Source organism: Cuculus canorus, chromosome 2 (genome assembly GCF_017976375.1).
Source record: "Cuculus canorus isolate bCucCan1 chromosome 2, bCucCan1.pri, whole genome shotgun sequence".
NCBI lineage: Eukaryota > Metazoa > Chordata > Aves > Cuculiformes > Cuculidae > Cuculus > Cuculus canorus.
This window is the reverse complement of record NC_071402.1, coordinates 76,295,543-76,309,384: the sequence shown is the minus strand read 5'-3', so window position 1 is coordinate 76,309,384 and position 13,842 is coordinate 76,295,543. Positions and strand designations below refer to the sequence as shown.

Below are 13,842 nucleotides of genomic sequence, written 5' to 3'. Positions count from 1 at the left end.
CTGCTGCAGGCTAGGTATGACTGGGAGGGGCAGAGAAGAATCAAGTGTGTGCTCCTGGTAGCTTTGCCTCAGGCGCCTGCAAAGATGAGTATTGTGTCAGTGTGGAGATGCAAGAGATGAGAGAAGGAGCCCAGGAACTCTAACACAGCAGGAGAGACTAAGAAACGAGGCTGGGAAACACCAGCTGCTAACAGGAACTACAGTTAGTGGGACAACAAAGTAGAGCCAGAGTAAGGGTCCTAGGAACATGTGAAACTTAGATTTAAGAGGTCACAGGGGGCCAGTCATGAAACTAGCTCAAGTAACTGAGCCCATGAGGGGAATGCCGATGACATGCGCGCCTTGTCAGCCATGCTGGGAAAGACCTGCAGGGCTGCTTAGGCTCGCTGTTAAAAAACGTGGATGCATCCTCCCCCAGGGCAGTGCTTCACCTATGTTGCCCTCCAGTGGTGAACTTTGCATTTTCCCGAGCAGTACTAGAAGGGACCACGGGGCCTGTGGCTTTCAGCCCAACAGATGAAGAGGCAAGGTGTTAATTTCCTGATGGTTACAAATACACGATTAATTTGAATATCGGATATGTTTGCTTTTTTCTTATTTGACTAGAGGCAGACCACAGCACGAAATCACAGCAGCAGTATTCCTACTGATCTGTCAAAGCACCAATCCAATTACTCCTGCTGTGAAATCACACCAGTTTGAGCTGCTCTGGTTTTATTAACTTGGCTTAACAATTCCAGTTGCACGTTGTGATGAACATATTCTTTCCTCCAATTACCTCTATGCAATAATTATTGATAATGCTACTGCTATACGTTTGTTATGTTGAAGAGCTTAAGTACAAGCCTCAAAAAAAACCCAACCCACTTCCTTTTCTTTTATCGAAGTTCCATTACCAAGCTTCAGAGTTTGCTTAACAAGATCTGCCTGGGGTTAATTTTCTTCACAGTAACTAGTACAGAGCTGTACTTCAGATATATGACAAAAACAATGCTGCTAACACACTAATGTTTGAGCTATTGCTGAACAGTGTTTGCACACCACGAAGGCTATTTTATTTCTACTTCTCACTCTGTCCCCACCCCCCAACAAGAAGGCTGGGGGTTGTGTGAGAGGTTAGGAGGGCACAACCATATGGATGATCCGAACTAACCAAAGCAATAACACCAGCAATTATAGGCTGAGGGAAAGGACGAGATGCCAAACATTCAGAGTTTTGGTATCTGTCCTCATCGGTAACAGTGATCCATGATAAAGTCTTGCTTTCCTGGAGAAACCTATCTAAAAAAAAAAAAAAAAAATGCAATGACACTTCTCAAGTCTTGAAGCCACCAGTGGTAAACTGTTTTTTATTCCCAACAATTAGCCATTACAGTATCTGAAACAGAAGTGTACAAAATAAATAGCTGAAGATGAAGCATCAGAATACTACCGTCTTCGCTACTGCTGTGGCCCCCTTAATATTTCTTGCTTTTTAATATTCATTCTTCAGATTCTCCAGGCCTACGGATATCATCAATCTTCAGAATCATTCGAACAACCTGAGTTGCCAGAGAAATCTGCTGTTTCTTACCAATCAAGGTTTCTATAACATGCTGCTCCTTCATATCTGCCAAAAAGAAGCAGAGAAATTAGATATCCACCCTCACCTAGACATAACATTTAACTCGAGATAGTAATTTCCATGTAATTCATTACTCAACCACAAGAACAATCGAACAGTTTTTACAGACTATACAGTTTTGGTCTGGGTTCTCGGCAAAGATCTTGGAGCCTTAAGATTTAAGGTGTCTTCCCAACTAAGTCTTCCACAATTGTAGATTTTTATCTTTCTGCATTATTTTGTTTTTGAAGAGTAGTTTTCATACACAAATATCAGAAGCATCCTAAGGGCTGAGAGCAACCACTAAAGAAGTGAAAGTTCTAAGGCCATAAAGCAAAAGGCTATGAATTTACATAAATACTGTGCGTTGCACTGTTCCAAAATTTACCTTCTCTTCTGAAAAAAGCAACAGAGTAGGAGTGTGAGAAGTGTATGTTCAGATGGAAATAAGTTTACATACAGTGGTTTCAGAGTCTTCACGTGCTTGTTATGGGTCTACCTAAAGACATTTCCAACCTTCTGTCTACTTCTTCGTAAGATGCTTCTCAAGGAAACTGTAGGGCTGCAGTGTAAGTTGGATCACTAAAATCGCAGTACTGAAAACACAGCCTGCTCTTGCCTCTTAGTAGCTTTTATCTTAAGGTCAGCCAACATCTTCAACTAATCCTGCCACCAAACAAAGGTTTCCAAGCAATTATACATGGTCTACCTGGTAGCCATTCATGTATCTCTCCACCTACATTACCATTTATTATGACACAGGGCAAGAGCTCATAACTGAAGTGATGCACAGAGTTAAGGAAAAAAGGGGGGGAGGAGGGGGAAGAGGACGAAGATGCAAAATATTAAGAGTTTTGATCTTTAGAGAAAGAAAACTCAGTTATGCTCCCCTTCTCCATACGGCAGTTCTTACCATTTGTTCCTTTCTGCAAACAATCAATTCCGAGGGCAGGATTATTTTCTTTCACTTGCCTAGCCCGCACTTCAGTCATTGTCTGTATTGGATTCATGCCGCTGTTCTCCGCGAGTGCCATGGGAATTACTTCCAGAGCATCTGCAAAAGCTCTCATAGCGTACTGTTCCAAAGATGGGCACTAGGGGAAAAGAAATCTAAATTCATACCGCTACTAATAGCAACAAAAGGGTATTTTCACACTAGCTATAAAATACATACATGATGTGCAGATTTTCTTGGGAATATGCATCTCAATAACTGAAAGAATACCTTTTGAGGATAACTATTTGCAAATTAAAACAATTTTAAACTGCTCTTACCATAGAAAGAAAAAGGTACTGATAATGACTTTTTACAGAGAGGGGAAGGAAACCTTTAATATTGGCTATCAGTGAGTGTCAGGAAGTTCCATAATATGCACTTTCTGGAGGCTCTTTTGTTTTCTTTTCAACCCCTTAAGACAGATTCAATCCTTATTTTCCCTCCATAAATTAAATGAAGTAGTAACTGTTCCTCTTACCTTATCTGCTGCTTCACTGACTGCCAAGGCACAAGAAATTTCTGCTGCACCACCTCCATATACAATACGATTATCACGAACAAGATTCCGAATCACACACAATGCATCATGAAGAGATCGCTTTGCTTCTTCAATAATCTGGAATTATAAATTAGCATATATTTTACAATATGCGCAGCTGAAGGACATGAAGATATATTTCCTAATACAGAAATGGAAACTGCCAATAAACTGTAGGATCTTTCCATGGCTCTAAGGCAGCTCTACTGCTGCTATGCTGTACTACTTCAAAACATAAAATACTAAGACATCCAGTGGCAGAAATGAGTTAAAAAACCCCACACGTGTTCAATGTTATTTTTTAAATCTGTAAATGACAAAAAAAACTTTGCTAAGGTTTTTAATCTTGCATGCTTCCAAGACTCAGAACGCTTTCAATGCCAACGTTACTTTTAAACTGCAATTTGTAAAGTTACGCTAACCTTTCAAGTGGTTTTACTGCTTTATTAAAGTACTCTTCAGACGAGCAGTTACGTTCTTTTCTTCTTGATGTTTTCCAGTCAAAGTAGGACTTGACCTATACTGAATGCAACTGAACACTAATGGTACAACCAAGAACCATCTCAAGTACACAAGCACTTAAAATGGTCTCATTCAGCGTGTGTGTGTGTGGTGTTATGTTTTTTCTCTTTTTTGGTGGACTCAGAAGTGACATACCTATGTCAATAGTAAAACCACATCTTTCAAAAGTGCTAATCTCTCTTTACTTACAAAAGTGACCCTCCTATGAGAAAAAACCCAAATAAACGCAACCATGGGTAAAATTGTAGATTTATGAATTACATAGTCTAATAATTGAGAAAAAGTTTCCATTCCAAAACGCAGGATCTGAATCTAACAAGCAACTACTAATACCTACGCACGACAGACTATAACTCTCCCACCCCTCCCCCCCCATTTGTCCACACTGCAAAGAAAATGCAAACAAAAATATGAAGAGTTAATATGCTTTCAAAAGAAATTATATATTCTGCAATTTATGTATGAAACATTCATAACAAACTCACCATTTTATTTCCTCCTCTAATGAAAATGGTCACAGCTCTGGAATTCTGACACTGTTCAATGACAAGCATTCTGTCCTTTGTCGTCCCAAAGGAGATCTCTCGGACAATACCAGCAAAACCCAGTTTCTCTGGTGTGAGTTCACAGAAGCGAGGAACAATGCGTCCTCCGGTTGCAATGGCGATTAACTGAAGTAAAACAACGATCAATTATTTTCAGAAGACTTTTCCATTATGTATTTCATAAAATAAAACTAGTGTAAGAGTTTCTGTCAAATGCCTAACCCAAAAAAGTTACCTTCCCATCATTTCAGGTGATGCCTTGTTTCTGCAAATAATGCGACTAAAGCAGAAACATACGTAGCCATATGAAACTTTTAGCACTTTCAACCTGCCAATAATCAACCATAATCCCATTAAACTGTAGGTTCTTCCCACAGATCCCCAGTGGTTTTCCTCCAGTACTTATTCACCCATAAACACAATTACACAGTTCTACCCAGAAAGTCTGAACTTTTAATTGGTACAACGTATTACAAATATTTGAGAACTGATACGAAGGCCTGGTTTTAGAAGATTTTACTTACTTCAATTTCAGGGCCACCAACCCAACGAACAGCAGGCAGCTCATTCTGGAGCAGCAAGTGATTTGCCTCATCATCAAAACCCCACTGGCAAATAGCAAGGTTTGCACCAGTGTCTTTTATCTGAAAGCAAGGTAAAACATCAGTCTTCTGATCAGAACTAACGCAGAAATGAAAAAACACTTTCTCCATGGTTTTAGTTATGCTAATTTTCTCAAAACACATTTGAAAAAACCATCTGCCACACATAGAAATAAAAGTAAATTTCATACCAACATATAATTCTTACATAAATTTAACTTCTATTCATATGCTTTCAACTGCTCGTGAGTTGCTCCTATGAGGATCACTAGCATTTTTCGAGAAACAATGCACAATGCTATTTTGTGTAAAGGCTATAAAAAACACAGAAAATGTAGAAACAATCTCTAAGACTACCTGTTTCACCATTTCCTCAAACTTCTCCTTCTCATATTTCTGCAGTGCCTTGTAGTCTTCCACAGATGTGACATCAAGCTTATGCTTGGTTTTAGGCTTAGGTGGTTCAAATGGACAAGTAAGAATTGCAATTTTAGCATCTTTAAGCTCCTGTGCAATTTAAAAACAAACAAACAAAAAAATTAAGTTAACATCAGTAACATCTCTTTTTTGTATCTGTGCAACACACGGATAAACCTTAAGACCCTTTGATGATTCTGAAGTAAAACTAACTATAACCAAACAATTTCACCAAGTGTCCCCAACCCACTTACAAGAAGTGCCACAACTTCAAAGCACTATTTAAGTGCTTAATAGTCTTCACCAGTGATACCTTTTCTTTATAGTTTAGATGTTTAACAAAACAAAAAAAACCTTCAATGAAACTATTATTTGCCCTCCCACCCACCATCACCGTTGAAAATACTACATATTCATCTTCACAGTCATATTTTATGTATTAAAATACTGACATTTTCCATCCCTCTTCCTTTTCATAGGACGAACTGTATCCTACTAGAAAAATATTTTAGAAAAGTACAAATTCTAAATTGCCTCCATTCCCCTTGAAGTACGTTGCACAAAGACTTGAGATGCTACCTACTCTAAATATAATAAAACGACAGGTTCTGAAGTACTCCAAACAAGGTAACACATCTCCATAAAGCTGAAGAACAGAAGCACCTCTTGACAAAGTTGCACAAGCATCTTAAGCATAGAGATGACTATTTCTGCTTCAACACAGAACTCTGCACATGTCCTCACTTAGTTGTACGCTAGTCTCCTCCCTTTTCAAGATTATTGTAAAGTCTAACTCGGTCTCTTCCAATACAAAAAAATTTAATATCCCTCTCCCCTTTCTCTGCTGCCATATGGGTGAAAACCCAAGCCAAACTACAGCAGTATTTAAATACTTAAACGCAAGGACAGCATTTAAAGCTGTCTAGACGATGTTATTTAAACCATTACAAGTGAGAGATGCACACAGACGTTACTTACTTTAGGCATCTGTGGGTGACTGAAATCTTTATCCACGATCACTCCTTTAACCAACTGTGTATCTTCCAGTCTACCTCCCACTTTGCCTTGTACTTTGATCAGCTCAAAATCAACATCTTTACGTTCCATATCAGCTACTGTAAGAACAGCATTTACAGCAATTTCTGCCATTTGTCTGTGACAACGGTTAACTCTGGGTTAAAAAAAATACAATGAAGTCACATATTTCACAGGCTGGAAGGAAAAAGTGATCCTATCAATCTCAAAGAGAAAAAAACTACTACTATAGTGGATGATTTTTGTACGCTGCATGAAAACAGGGCTTCCTGCTTATTTGTTCACAGAAACAAAACATGCTAAATACAGCAGAAACACACAGAACAGAGAATATGGTTTGTCTACACTGCCTTGTGGATGTAGTCTCCAGATGAAGCAGATTAGAAACAAGTGAGGAGAACTGACTGCTAAGAAACATTCAAGCCACAGAAACCATTGTTAAGGCAGCTTTGCAAAGGAAACCCATATGATGTCCAAATTCATATAATGCACACAGAACATAATCTGGAAAATGTACTTATGGAACCAGTAACTACCCTACAAGGTTTCTTAGAAATGAAAAGTTTAAAACATGAGATGCGGTTATTTTTAAGTTATGCACTACTCTCAGAATTTGCTACAATGCAAGAAAACAGAACTAAGAGAATAGGTAGAAAAAAAATTGATTTTGCAGTTGTTTAACCTCGTGGAATTGCCCCTTTGGAGAAAAAGGGTTTACAATTTCTTATCCCGAAATGTGAGTCCATTGAGAAATTAGCCAAAAATCAAACTAAGAAACATCAAGAGACACTCCAAATGAACACAAACTATGTAATAATCCACGAAAACACCAAGCAGACACCAGGATTTCTCCTTTCAACTCAAAGCGTTTTTAAGAAAAATGTAAGTACTTTTCCTGAAGTTTTTGAGACTTACACTTTAGAGCCTAGCGTTGTCTTTGCTGTCTGGATCAGAGGCTCAGTGTTCTGTGGATCAACTGGAAAGCTGTCACTGATTTTGTCTAGATGCTCAATAGCAATGCGGGCTGCCTGCTCATAACCATCTGCTATTCTGATAGGATGAATACCACGATCTAATAACTGTTCAGCCAGTTCCAATAACGCTCCAGCCAGAACTACAAAACAAAATTTAAAAATCATGTTTATTATCACACATACAGAACCACAATTTTTAATATATTATAAAAAAATTAAAAAGCACACGTTCCAATTTTTCCTGGAATATATTAATAGTTCAATGTTTCTTAAATGACAAAAAAACCCCAACCCCTATACAACCTCTCCTATTTGCTATGCTTAGAAAGAAAACTGTATTACTTCATACCAAAAACAAGCACAGGCACTAAGGTGGAACAGGTAGAAGATTATGCAAGAAAATGATGCAGAAAAATTTTGAAAATACAGAGATGACTATAAACTTCAAACCTAACCATACTTAGGAAAGACACAAAAGCATCCTTTTGATTAAAAGATTTGTAATACAAGAATTGACAAGAATACTGAAGCAGTAAATACTCTAAAAACGCGTTATAGAAATGCTACTTTTGCTTTACAGAAGCTTCTCAAAAATAGCTGAAGAAACATGACTCTAAAGTTGGAAAAACTAAGTTAAATTCATGATATTTTCTTACCAACCACTCCAGTAGTTCCATCCCCTATCTCATCATCCTGAGATTTAGACAGCTCCACCATAAGTTTGGCTATCTGGTGGTCTACATCCATCATATTCAGGATGGTAGCACCATCATTTGTCACCGTCACCTCACCATCTTTGTCCACCATCATTTTATCCAGGCCTTGAAAAATACATTCAAAGCATGAAGGAAAAGTTAGAAAACCTCCAAAAAACATTACTGAGAAAATACTGTTAAAATTATTTCGTTATTACCATTGGGCCCAAGGGATGTTCTCAGAGTATTTCCTACAGCCTTTGCTGCCATTATGTGAGACTATAAAACAAAGAAGAAATATAGTAAATCACTACCATGCACCTCAAAATCATAATGTGAAATTAAGTAAAATACAAGGGAAAAAGACTAACACAAATACTGTAATTTAACTGGCAACACCTAATTATGACTTAAGAAAAAAAAAATCAACATGTGCCAAGAAACATTTCCCGTGCCTTTACTTGCACAGTTTCCACTTACATAGCTAAAGCACGCAAAAGCAGAGCAGCTAAAAACCTATCATTCCATAAAATGACTGCCGTGCGGTTTAAAGCGGGTAAGCAACAAAACCAAGCAACGCTAAAAGAAAAAGCCAATTTTATTTTTTTCCAGTTATCTAACCCTAAAACCACACTCATTTACACACAACTACCACTACTCGAAGCTTGTACTTCAGACGTGAGAGGGACGAGAATGCAACGAGGGAGAGCTGTGGGGAGCGGGGTCCACGCCACTAAGACTCCAGAGACCAGACTCCCAGCCTTGGGAACGATGCCTTCTCTCCCTTTCCACCCTCTGGGCCTAGCCCTGACTTCAGGCTCCCTGTACCTGACACGAGGCACAACCCAAACCCACCTGGTCATAGAATCGCTTGGCTGGAAAAGACCTTTAAGATCACCAAGCTCAGCCGTACCTATCCACTACTAAACCACGTCCCTGTACACCTCGTCTACCCATCTTTTAAACACCTTCAGGCATAGTGACTCAACGACCTCCCTGGGCAGCCTGTTCCAGTGTCTCAGAACATTTTAAGCGAAGAATTTTTTTCCTGAGGCCTAGCCCGAAGCTCCCCTGGCACAGCCTGAGGCCGCTCCCTCTCGCTCCATCCCCCCGCCAAGACCCTCACGGCGGCCCCCGCTCCCTCCCCGCCCCTCATGGCGGCGCGGCCGGGCCACCGCGGGCCACAGCGGGCAGATTGGCGGCGATCGCGGGGCTCACCTTGAGCGCCTCAAGCCCCATGAGGCGCGTCTTGCGCTCCTGGTCCTTGAGAATGAGGAAGGGGCGCCCATACTCATCGAACGCCAAGGTCCCCACGGCCGACATGGCTGCGGCTTCCCCCAACCCACCGGGCGCGCTACAGAGAGACCGGAAGCCGCCGCCCCACAAAGCACCCTGCGCCTGCGCAGTCGGCCGCCGCGAGACTTATTTCGCGGGCGGGACTTATGCGGTGCCGCTAACGGACCTTTCTCGAAGCATCCGGGTCGGTGAGAGGTGGGTGGTGCTTGCGGCTCCGTCTCACTCACCCGCGGCGGCGGCGGGGTGGGCAGGTCCTAATTGGGTAAAATACGGGCGCCAAGCGGGGCCGTAGCGCGGCAGCAGCGACTGACGCGAACGCGAAGGGTTGAGGCTAAGGCACGCAGCGGCAGAGCGTGCGCCGCTCCTCGCCGAAGCGACATCGGAAAGGTTTGGGTTGTGTATTTCCCCCCGCCCCCCTCCGCGTACTGCGAAATGGTATCGCCCTCTTCTGTAAATGGGGTCTGCCAAGGAGCAATTTGGGAGTGTTGGGTGGGCTGTGGTTGTAGTGGCGCGTGTTTTGTTCTGGAGAAAAGCTCTTTCTGAAACTGAGAACAACTACTTAGGGATCTGTCACTGAGGGCAGGCATCCCGTGTCCCGCGGTGGAGAGTTCTCTGCTCGGCTCAGCTGGGGAGAACTGTGAGCTTGAATAGAAACTGCTTTCTTTCCCTAAGAAATTAACCCAGTGCGTCAGCATCTCAAATGCGATAATGGTGATGTTTCCCTAGGAACCAGGAATTGGCTAAAGCGGTATGGTTGGATTCAGTGATCTTAAAGGTCTTAAATTACAGAATGATTTGAGTTGGAAGGGACCTTTAAAAGGTCATCTAGTTCCAACCCGCCTGCCATGGGCAGGGACACCTCCCAGTAGGTCAGGCTGATCGAGCCAACTTGGCCTTGAATAGCTCCAGGGATGGGGCATCCACAACTTCCCTAGGCAACCTGTGCTAGTGCCTCACCACTCTCAGCGTGAAGGATTTCTTTATAGTGTCTAGCCTAAATCTCTTCCAATATAAAGCCGTTCCTCCTAGTCCTATCACTATTTGGGTTTTGTAATAAGTCCTTCTTCAGCTTTCTTGTACACCCCCTTCAGGTACTGGAGGATCACTGTAGGGTATCCTTGGAGTCTTCTCCAGGCTGAACAAGCCCAACTCTCTCAGCCTGTCCTTGTATGGGAGGTGCTCCAGCCCTCTGATCATCCTTGTAGCCCTTCTCTGGACCCATTCCAACAGTTCCATATCCTCCTTCTGTTGAGGATTCCAGAACTGGACACAATACTCCAGGTGAGGTCTCACAATAGAGGAATAGAGAGGCAGAATCACCTCCCTGACCTTAAAGGTCTTTTCCAACCTAAGTGGTGCTATGTTTCTGTTATAGAAAGTGTTTTCCTGATGCCTTGACTCTTTGGTGTAATAAACTGCCTTTGTCTTAAGTGAGCATGCAATAATAAAACTATTGGAGAAGGTGCTCTTTTTAATGTCTGTTTCTAGGTCCGATGTCCAAGTCGCTGCTGAATGACAGCCCTGCTGCAGGCCTGCAAACGGACTGTGAGGGCAGCTCCAGAAGGAGGAGCTGGGGGCTGTTTGTCACTGCTGGTGTTGGTGGCACCTTGGTGGCACTTTATGCTGTGGCCACCCCCTTTGTGACCCCGGCTCTGAGGAAAATATGCCTGCCCTTCGTTCCTGCAACTTCCACTCAGATCCAGAATGTGCTGAAGATGTTGGAAACCAGAAGTGGCTCCCTAGTTGACATTGGTAGCGGAGATGGCCGTATTGTAAGTTACAGACATTGCCTCCCTTTTATATTGCCTTTCAAAAAAGTGCTAAGTGCTCTATCTGTGGATGCTGTTATTTTCACGTATTTATGAATGTCTTGGTTTTGGCATCCCATTTTTTTGTTTGAATCTTATGAAAAGGCTCAAAGCTAAGAAAGTTTTACATTCAGTTTAGGTGCATAACCCTTATTTTTTTCCTTCAGTCTTATCTGCAGCTTGATAAGATTATGTACAAAATGATAATCTCATCATGTTGGCTGGAGGGAATAGCAGTGCATTCACATGAAAAATGCAATTGAAGTATTGGTGTTGTGAGTCTCGAAGAGCTGTGATTCCATGTGGGTTTATAGCTGCAACGCATGAGGCTGTGACATTAAATAGCACTATACTCTTGGAGCTGCAGGTCTATGCTTATTGTGTAAAGGTGATGGAAGAACAAATGAGAATGAGAAATGAGTGATGGATTACAAAAATAAAAATCTTGTTGTTAGATCTGTAGGTTTTACACACCTTTGTGCAGTGCTGGCTCCCCCGCTTCAAAATAAATGTGATGAAGCTAGAATAACTGCAAAGAAAAGTAGTGAGAATCACCAAAGCCAGAGGGGAAAACTCTGCTTCTAGGACATTGTCCGAATGCCTGTTTATGAAATGTGATGGTGAGGGTATAGTCAAGAATGGTGTGTGTTTCTTTGTCATTCTGTTGTGTGTACTGTTCCCATACCATATGCTTCAAGTCAGTTTTAGCAATGGGATGGTGCAATGTGTTTTTTTGTAGAAACAAGTAAGTTATGGAATTCTGTCACTGTATTTGATGTGAATTGAGTCAACTATGTGTTACTGAAAAACTAAGTTTGGTAGTCCAAACCTGTGGAAATGGCTTAAAAGCAGTTGTGCCTGAGTAGGATACAGAAAGGAGCATGTAGGTATGAGAAAACTGCAGTTTCTGATGACCTGTCTGGCTATTGACCCTCATCTGAGCCATCTATTTGGACTAGATACTGCATGTTTAATTCTGATTTTGCTTATATGTGTGTATATATATACACTTACAAGCAATCTATATTTTATTTACTGTATATAAAATATAATACATGATATTTTACGTATACACACACATGCACACACATACATATATATATATATATATATCTATAAAGTGCCTAAACGGAGACAGAAGACTACTTAAGGAGCCAGGGGTCTGCTTGGTGTTGCCTTAATGCATCTGTCCTGAAAAACGTTGAGCTTGTGTTCAGGTGCTTTTAAATATGTAACAGTTATTCAGATATAATTGGTGACTAAATATAACTACATTTTTATTTCCAAGCACAGTAAAAATGTTGTATTCTTTTAGCACATTTGTAAATGCTGTGTGTGTAGTGGGAGATGTGTTATTTTAATGGTGTGAAACAACCCATATAGGTAATACTGTTTGAGAACTCCTGTTAAGGAATGTGTACTTCTTCCTGATTTCACATTACCCGTTCTGTAATTCATAGTTCATCAGACTTTTTCTAATTTAAACTTGGCACCAACCTTTTAAATTATCACTCGAACCTTAATTGTAGAAACTGGTGCCCTTTTCTATTTTCTTTATTATTTTTTCTTTTTCTAAAAAATCTGTAGGCATTGATCTTGTTTGAATACACTTGCAACACCATTTAACAATTCTAGATCTTAGGGTCTAATTTAAAGGAATGTCTGTGAAAATCTAGTTGTTATCTGATTTATCTTTTGCATTTTAAAGTGATATATGAAGCTTAGTATTGTATGCTAAGCTGTACTGTAAGATTTAGGTATGGCCTTTTTTCAAATTTTTAACCTTTTAAATTGTTGACCTACTTTTTTTTAAACATACTCTTAGATCAACAGATTACTTTCATACTCCTTCTGCTGGTAGGTCTCAACTTATTTGAAAAGCAGTGATGGGTAGGCTCTTAAGTGCTCTAATTTTGAGCATTTCTGCTTGTATAATTCACTGTTCTCTTCAGGGTCAATTTTATTACTCTAATTCAAAGGTAGTGTCATGAAAATGTTAAATTAAGCTTCTATATAAGTCATAGACATACTGCAAGCATACAGCTTTACCCTCTGAATGTTTAAGTGGTTAATATTGTTCGATTGAATATCTCTATTAATTTCAATGGGTCTGGCCATAATACTAAAATGTAATCGGAGTTTTTGTTCACTATACTACTGATCTATTGGACATTAAAAGCTAAGTGATCTATAAAAGTGCATTCCTTTGATTTATATTGTAAATAGATCTATGTGCTCGTGTTTAGATGAATACACTTTCTCTGTTTCTAAGTGGAGATTAATTTTCTTCCTTGTAGGTGATAGCAGCTGCAAAAAGGGGATTCAAAGCTGTTGGTTATGAATTAAATCCCTGGCTAGTCTGGTACTCCCGATACCGTGCCTGGAGAGATGGGGTACATCAGAATGCTAAATTTTATATTTCAGACTTATGGAAGGTAGGTGGTGAGGTGTGTAAGAATGAATCTGGGTTTTCTGACAGACTTCCATAATTTGGAAATACTTCCTTAAATGAACCTGGATGCTGACTGTCTGCAAGTGCTATATTGGGCTTTGAGAAAAGTGATTTTGCCCATAGAAACTGGACTCACAGCACAGTACACTGCTCTGCTGGTTTTGTAGTTCCGCGAAGTGCTGTTCTTTTCCACTACTACATCATACTTGTGCCTGTTGAATGATGTGGGTGCTGTAATATCAGGCTTCACTGAGAGATGATTCTGTGGCGTCAGTAACAAGACTGTTTATTCACCTAATGTGCAAGATCAGTCTCATCTGATCTTTCATTAGATGCATATTCTTTTCTAGCTGTGCAG

General features: G+C 40.5%; 2 protein-coding genes across 14 annotated transcripts in view; one reads left to right on the top strand and one right to left on the bottom strand.

Moving 5' to 3' along the window:
- Positions 1 to 1,335: 1,335 nt before the first annotated feature.
- CCT5 (chaperonin containing TCP1 subunit 5) lies at positions 1,336 to 9,319 on the bottom strand. Its single transcript, XM_054059914.1, has 11 exons — positions 9,147 to 9,319; positions 8,147 to 8,207; positions 7,890 to 8,054; positions 7,175 to 7,373; positions 6,203 to 6,395; positions 5,165 to 5,314; positions 4,730 to 4,849; positions 4,146 to 4,331; positions 3,079 to 3,216; positions 2,517 to 2,697; positions 1,336 to 1,609 (listed from the first exon to the last, which is right to left on the bottom strand). The coding sequence occupies exons 1-11, from the start codon at positions 9,249 to 9,251 to the stop codon at positions 1,482 to 1,484; spliced, it is 1,626 nt and encodes a 541-aa protein (XP_053915889.1). The 5' UTR covers positions 9,252 to 9,319; the 3' UTR covers positions 1,336 to 1,481.
- Positions 9,320 to 9,343: 24 nt separating this feature from the next.
- Positions 9,344 to 13,842, top strand: part of ATPSCKMT (ATP synthase c subunit lysine N-methyltransferase) — a 100,940-nt gene continuing 96,441 nt past the window's right edge. For 9 of the 13 annotated variants that reach the window (XM_054059929.1, XM_054059926.1, XM_054059924.1 and 6 more), the window contains exons 1-2: positions 9,642 to 10,996; positions 13,330 to 13,467. In XM_054059929.1, coding sequence (XP_053915904.1) covers positions 10,718 to 10,996; positions 13,330 to 13,467 — 417 coding nt within the window. In that variant the 5' untranslated portion in view covers positions 9,642 to 10,717. The other 4 variants (XM_054059919.1, XM_054059915.1, XM_054059918.1 and 1 more) reach the window with 4 other exon arrangements.

Excerpts from the sequence above, each read along its gene's own strand:
- CCT5 (XM_054059914.1), bottom strand. The coding sequence starts at position 9,251 with ATGTCGGCCGTGGGGACCTTGGCGTTCGATGAGTATGGGCGCCCCTTC. Across the intron at positions 6,396-7,174 it reads ACAACGCTAGGCTCTAAAGT|AGTTAACCGTTGTCACAGAC; the intron begins GTAAGTCTCAAA and ends TTTTTAACCCAG. Across the intron at positions 4,332-4,729 it reads TTGGTGGCCCTGAAATTGAA|TTAATCGCCATTGCAACCGG; the intron begins GTAAGTAAAATC and ends GTTTTACTTCAG.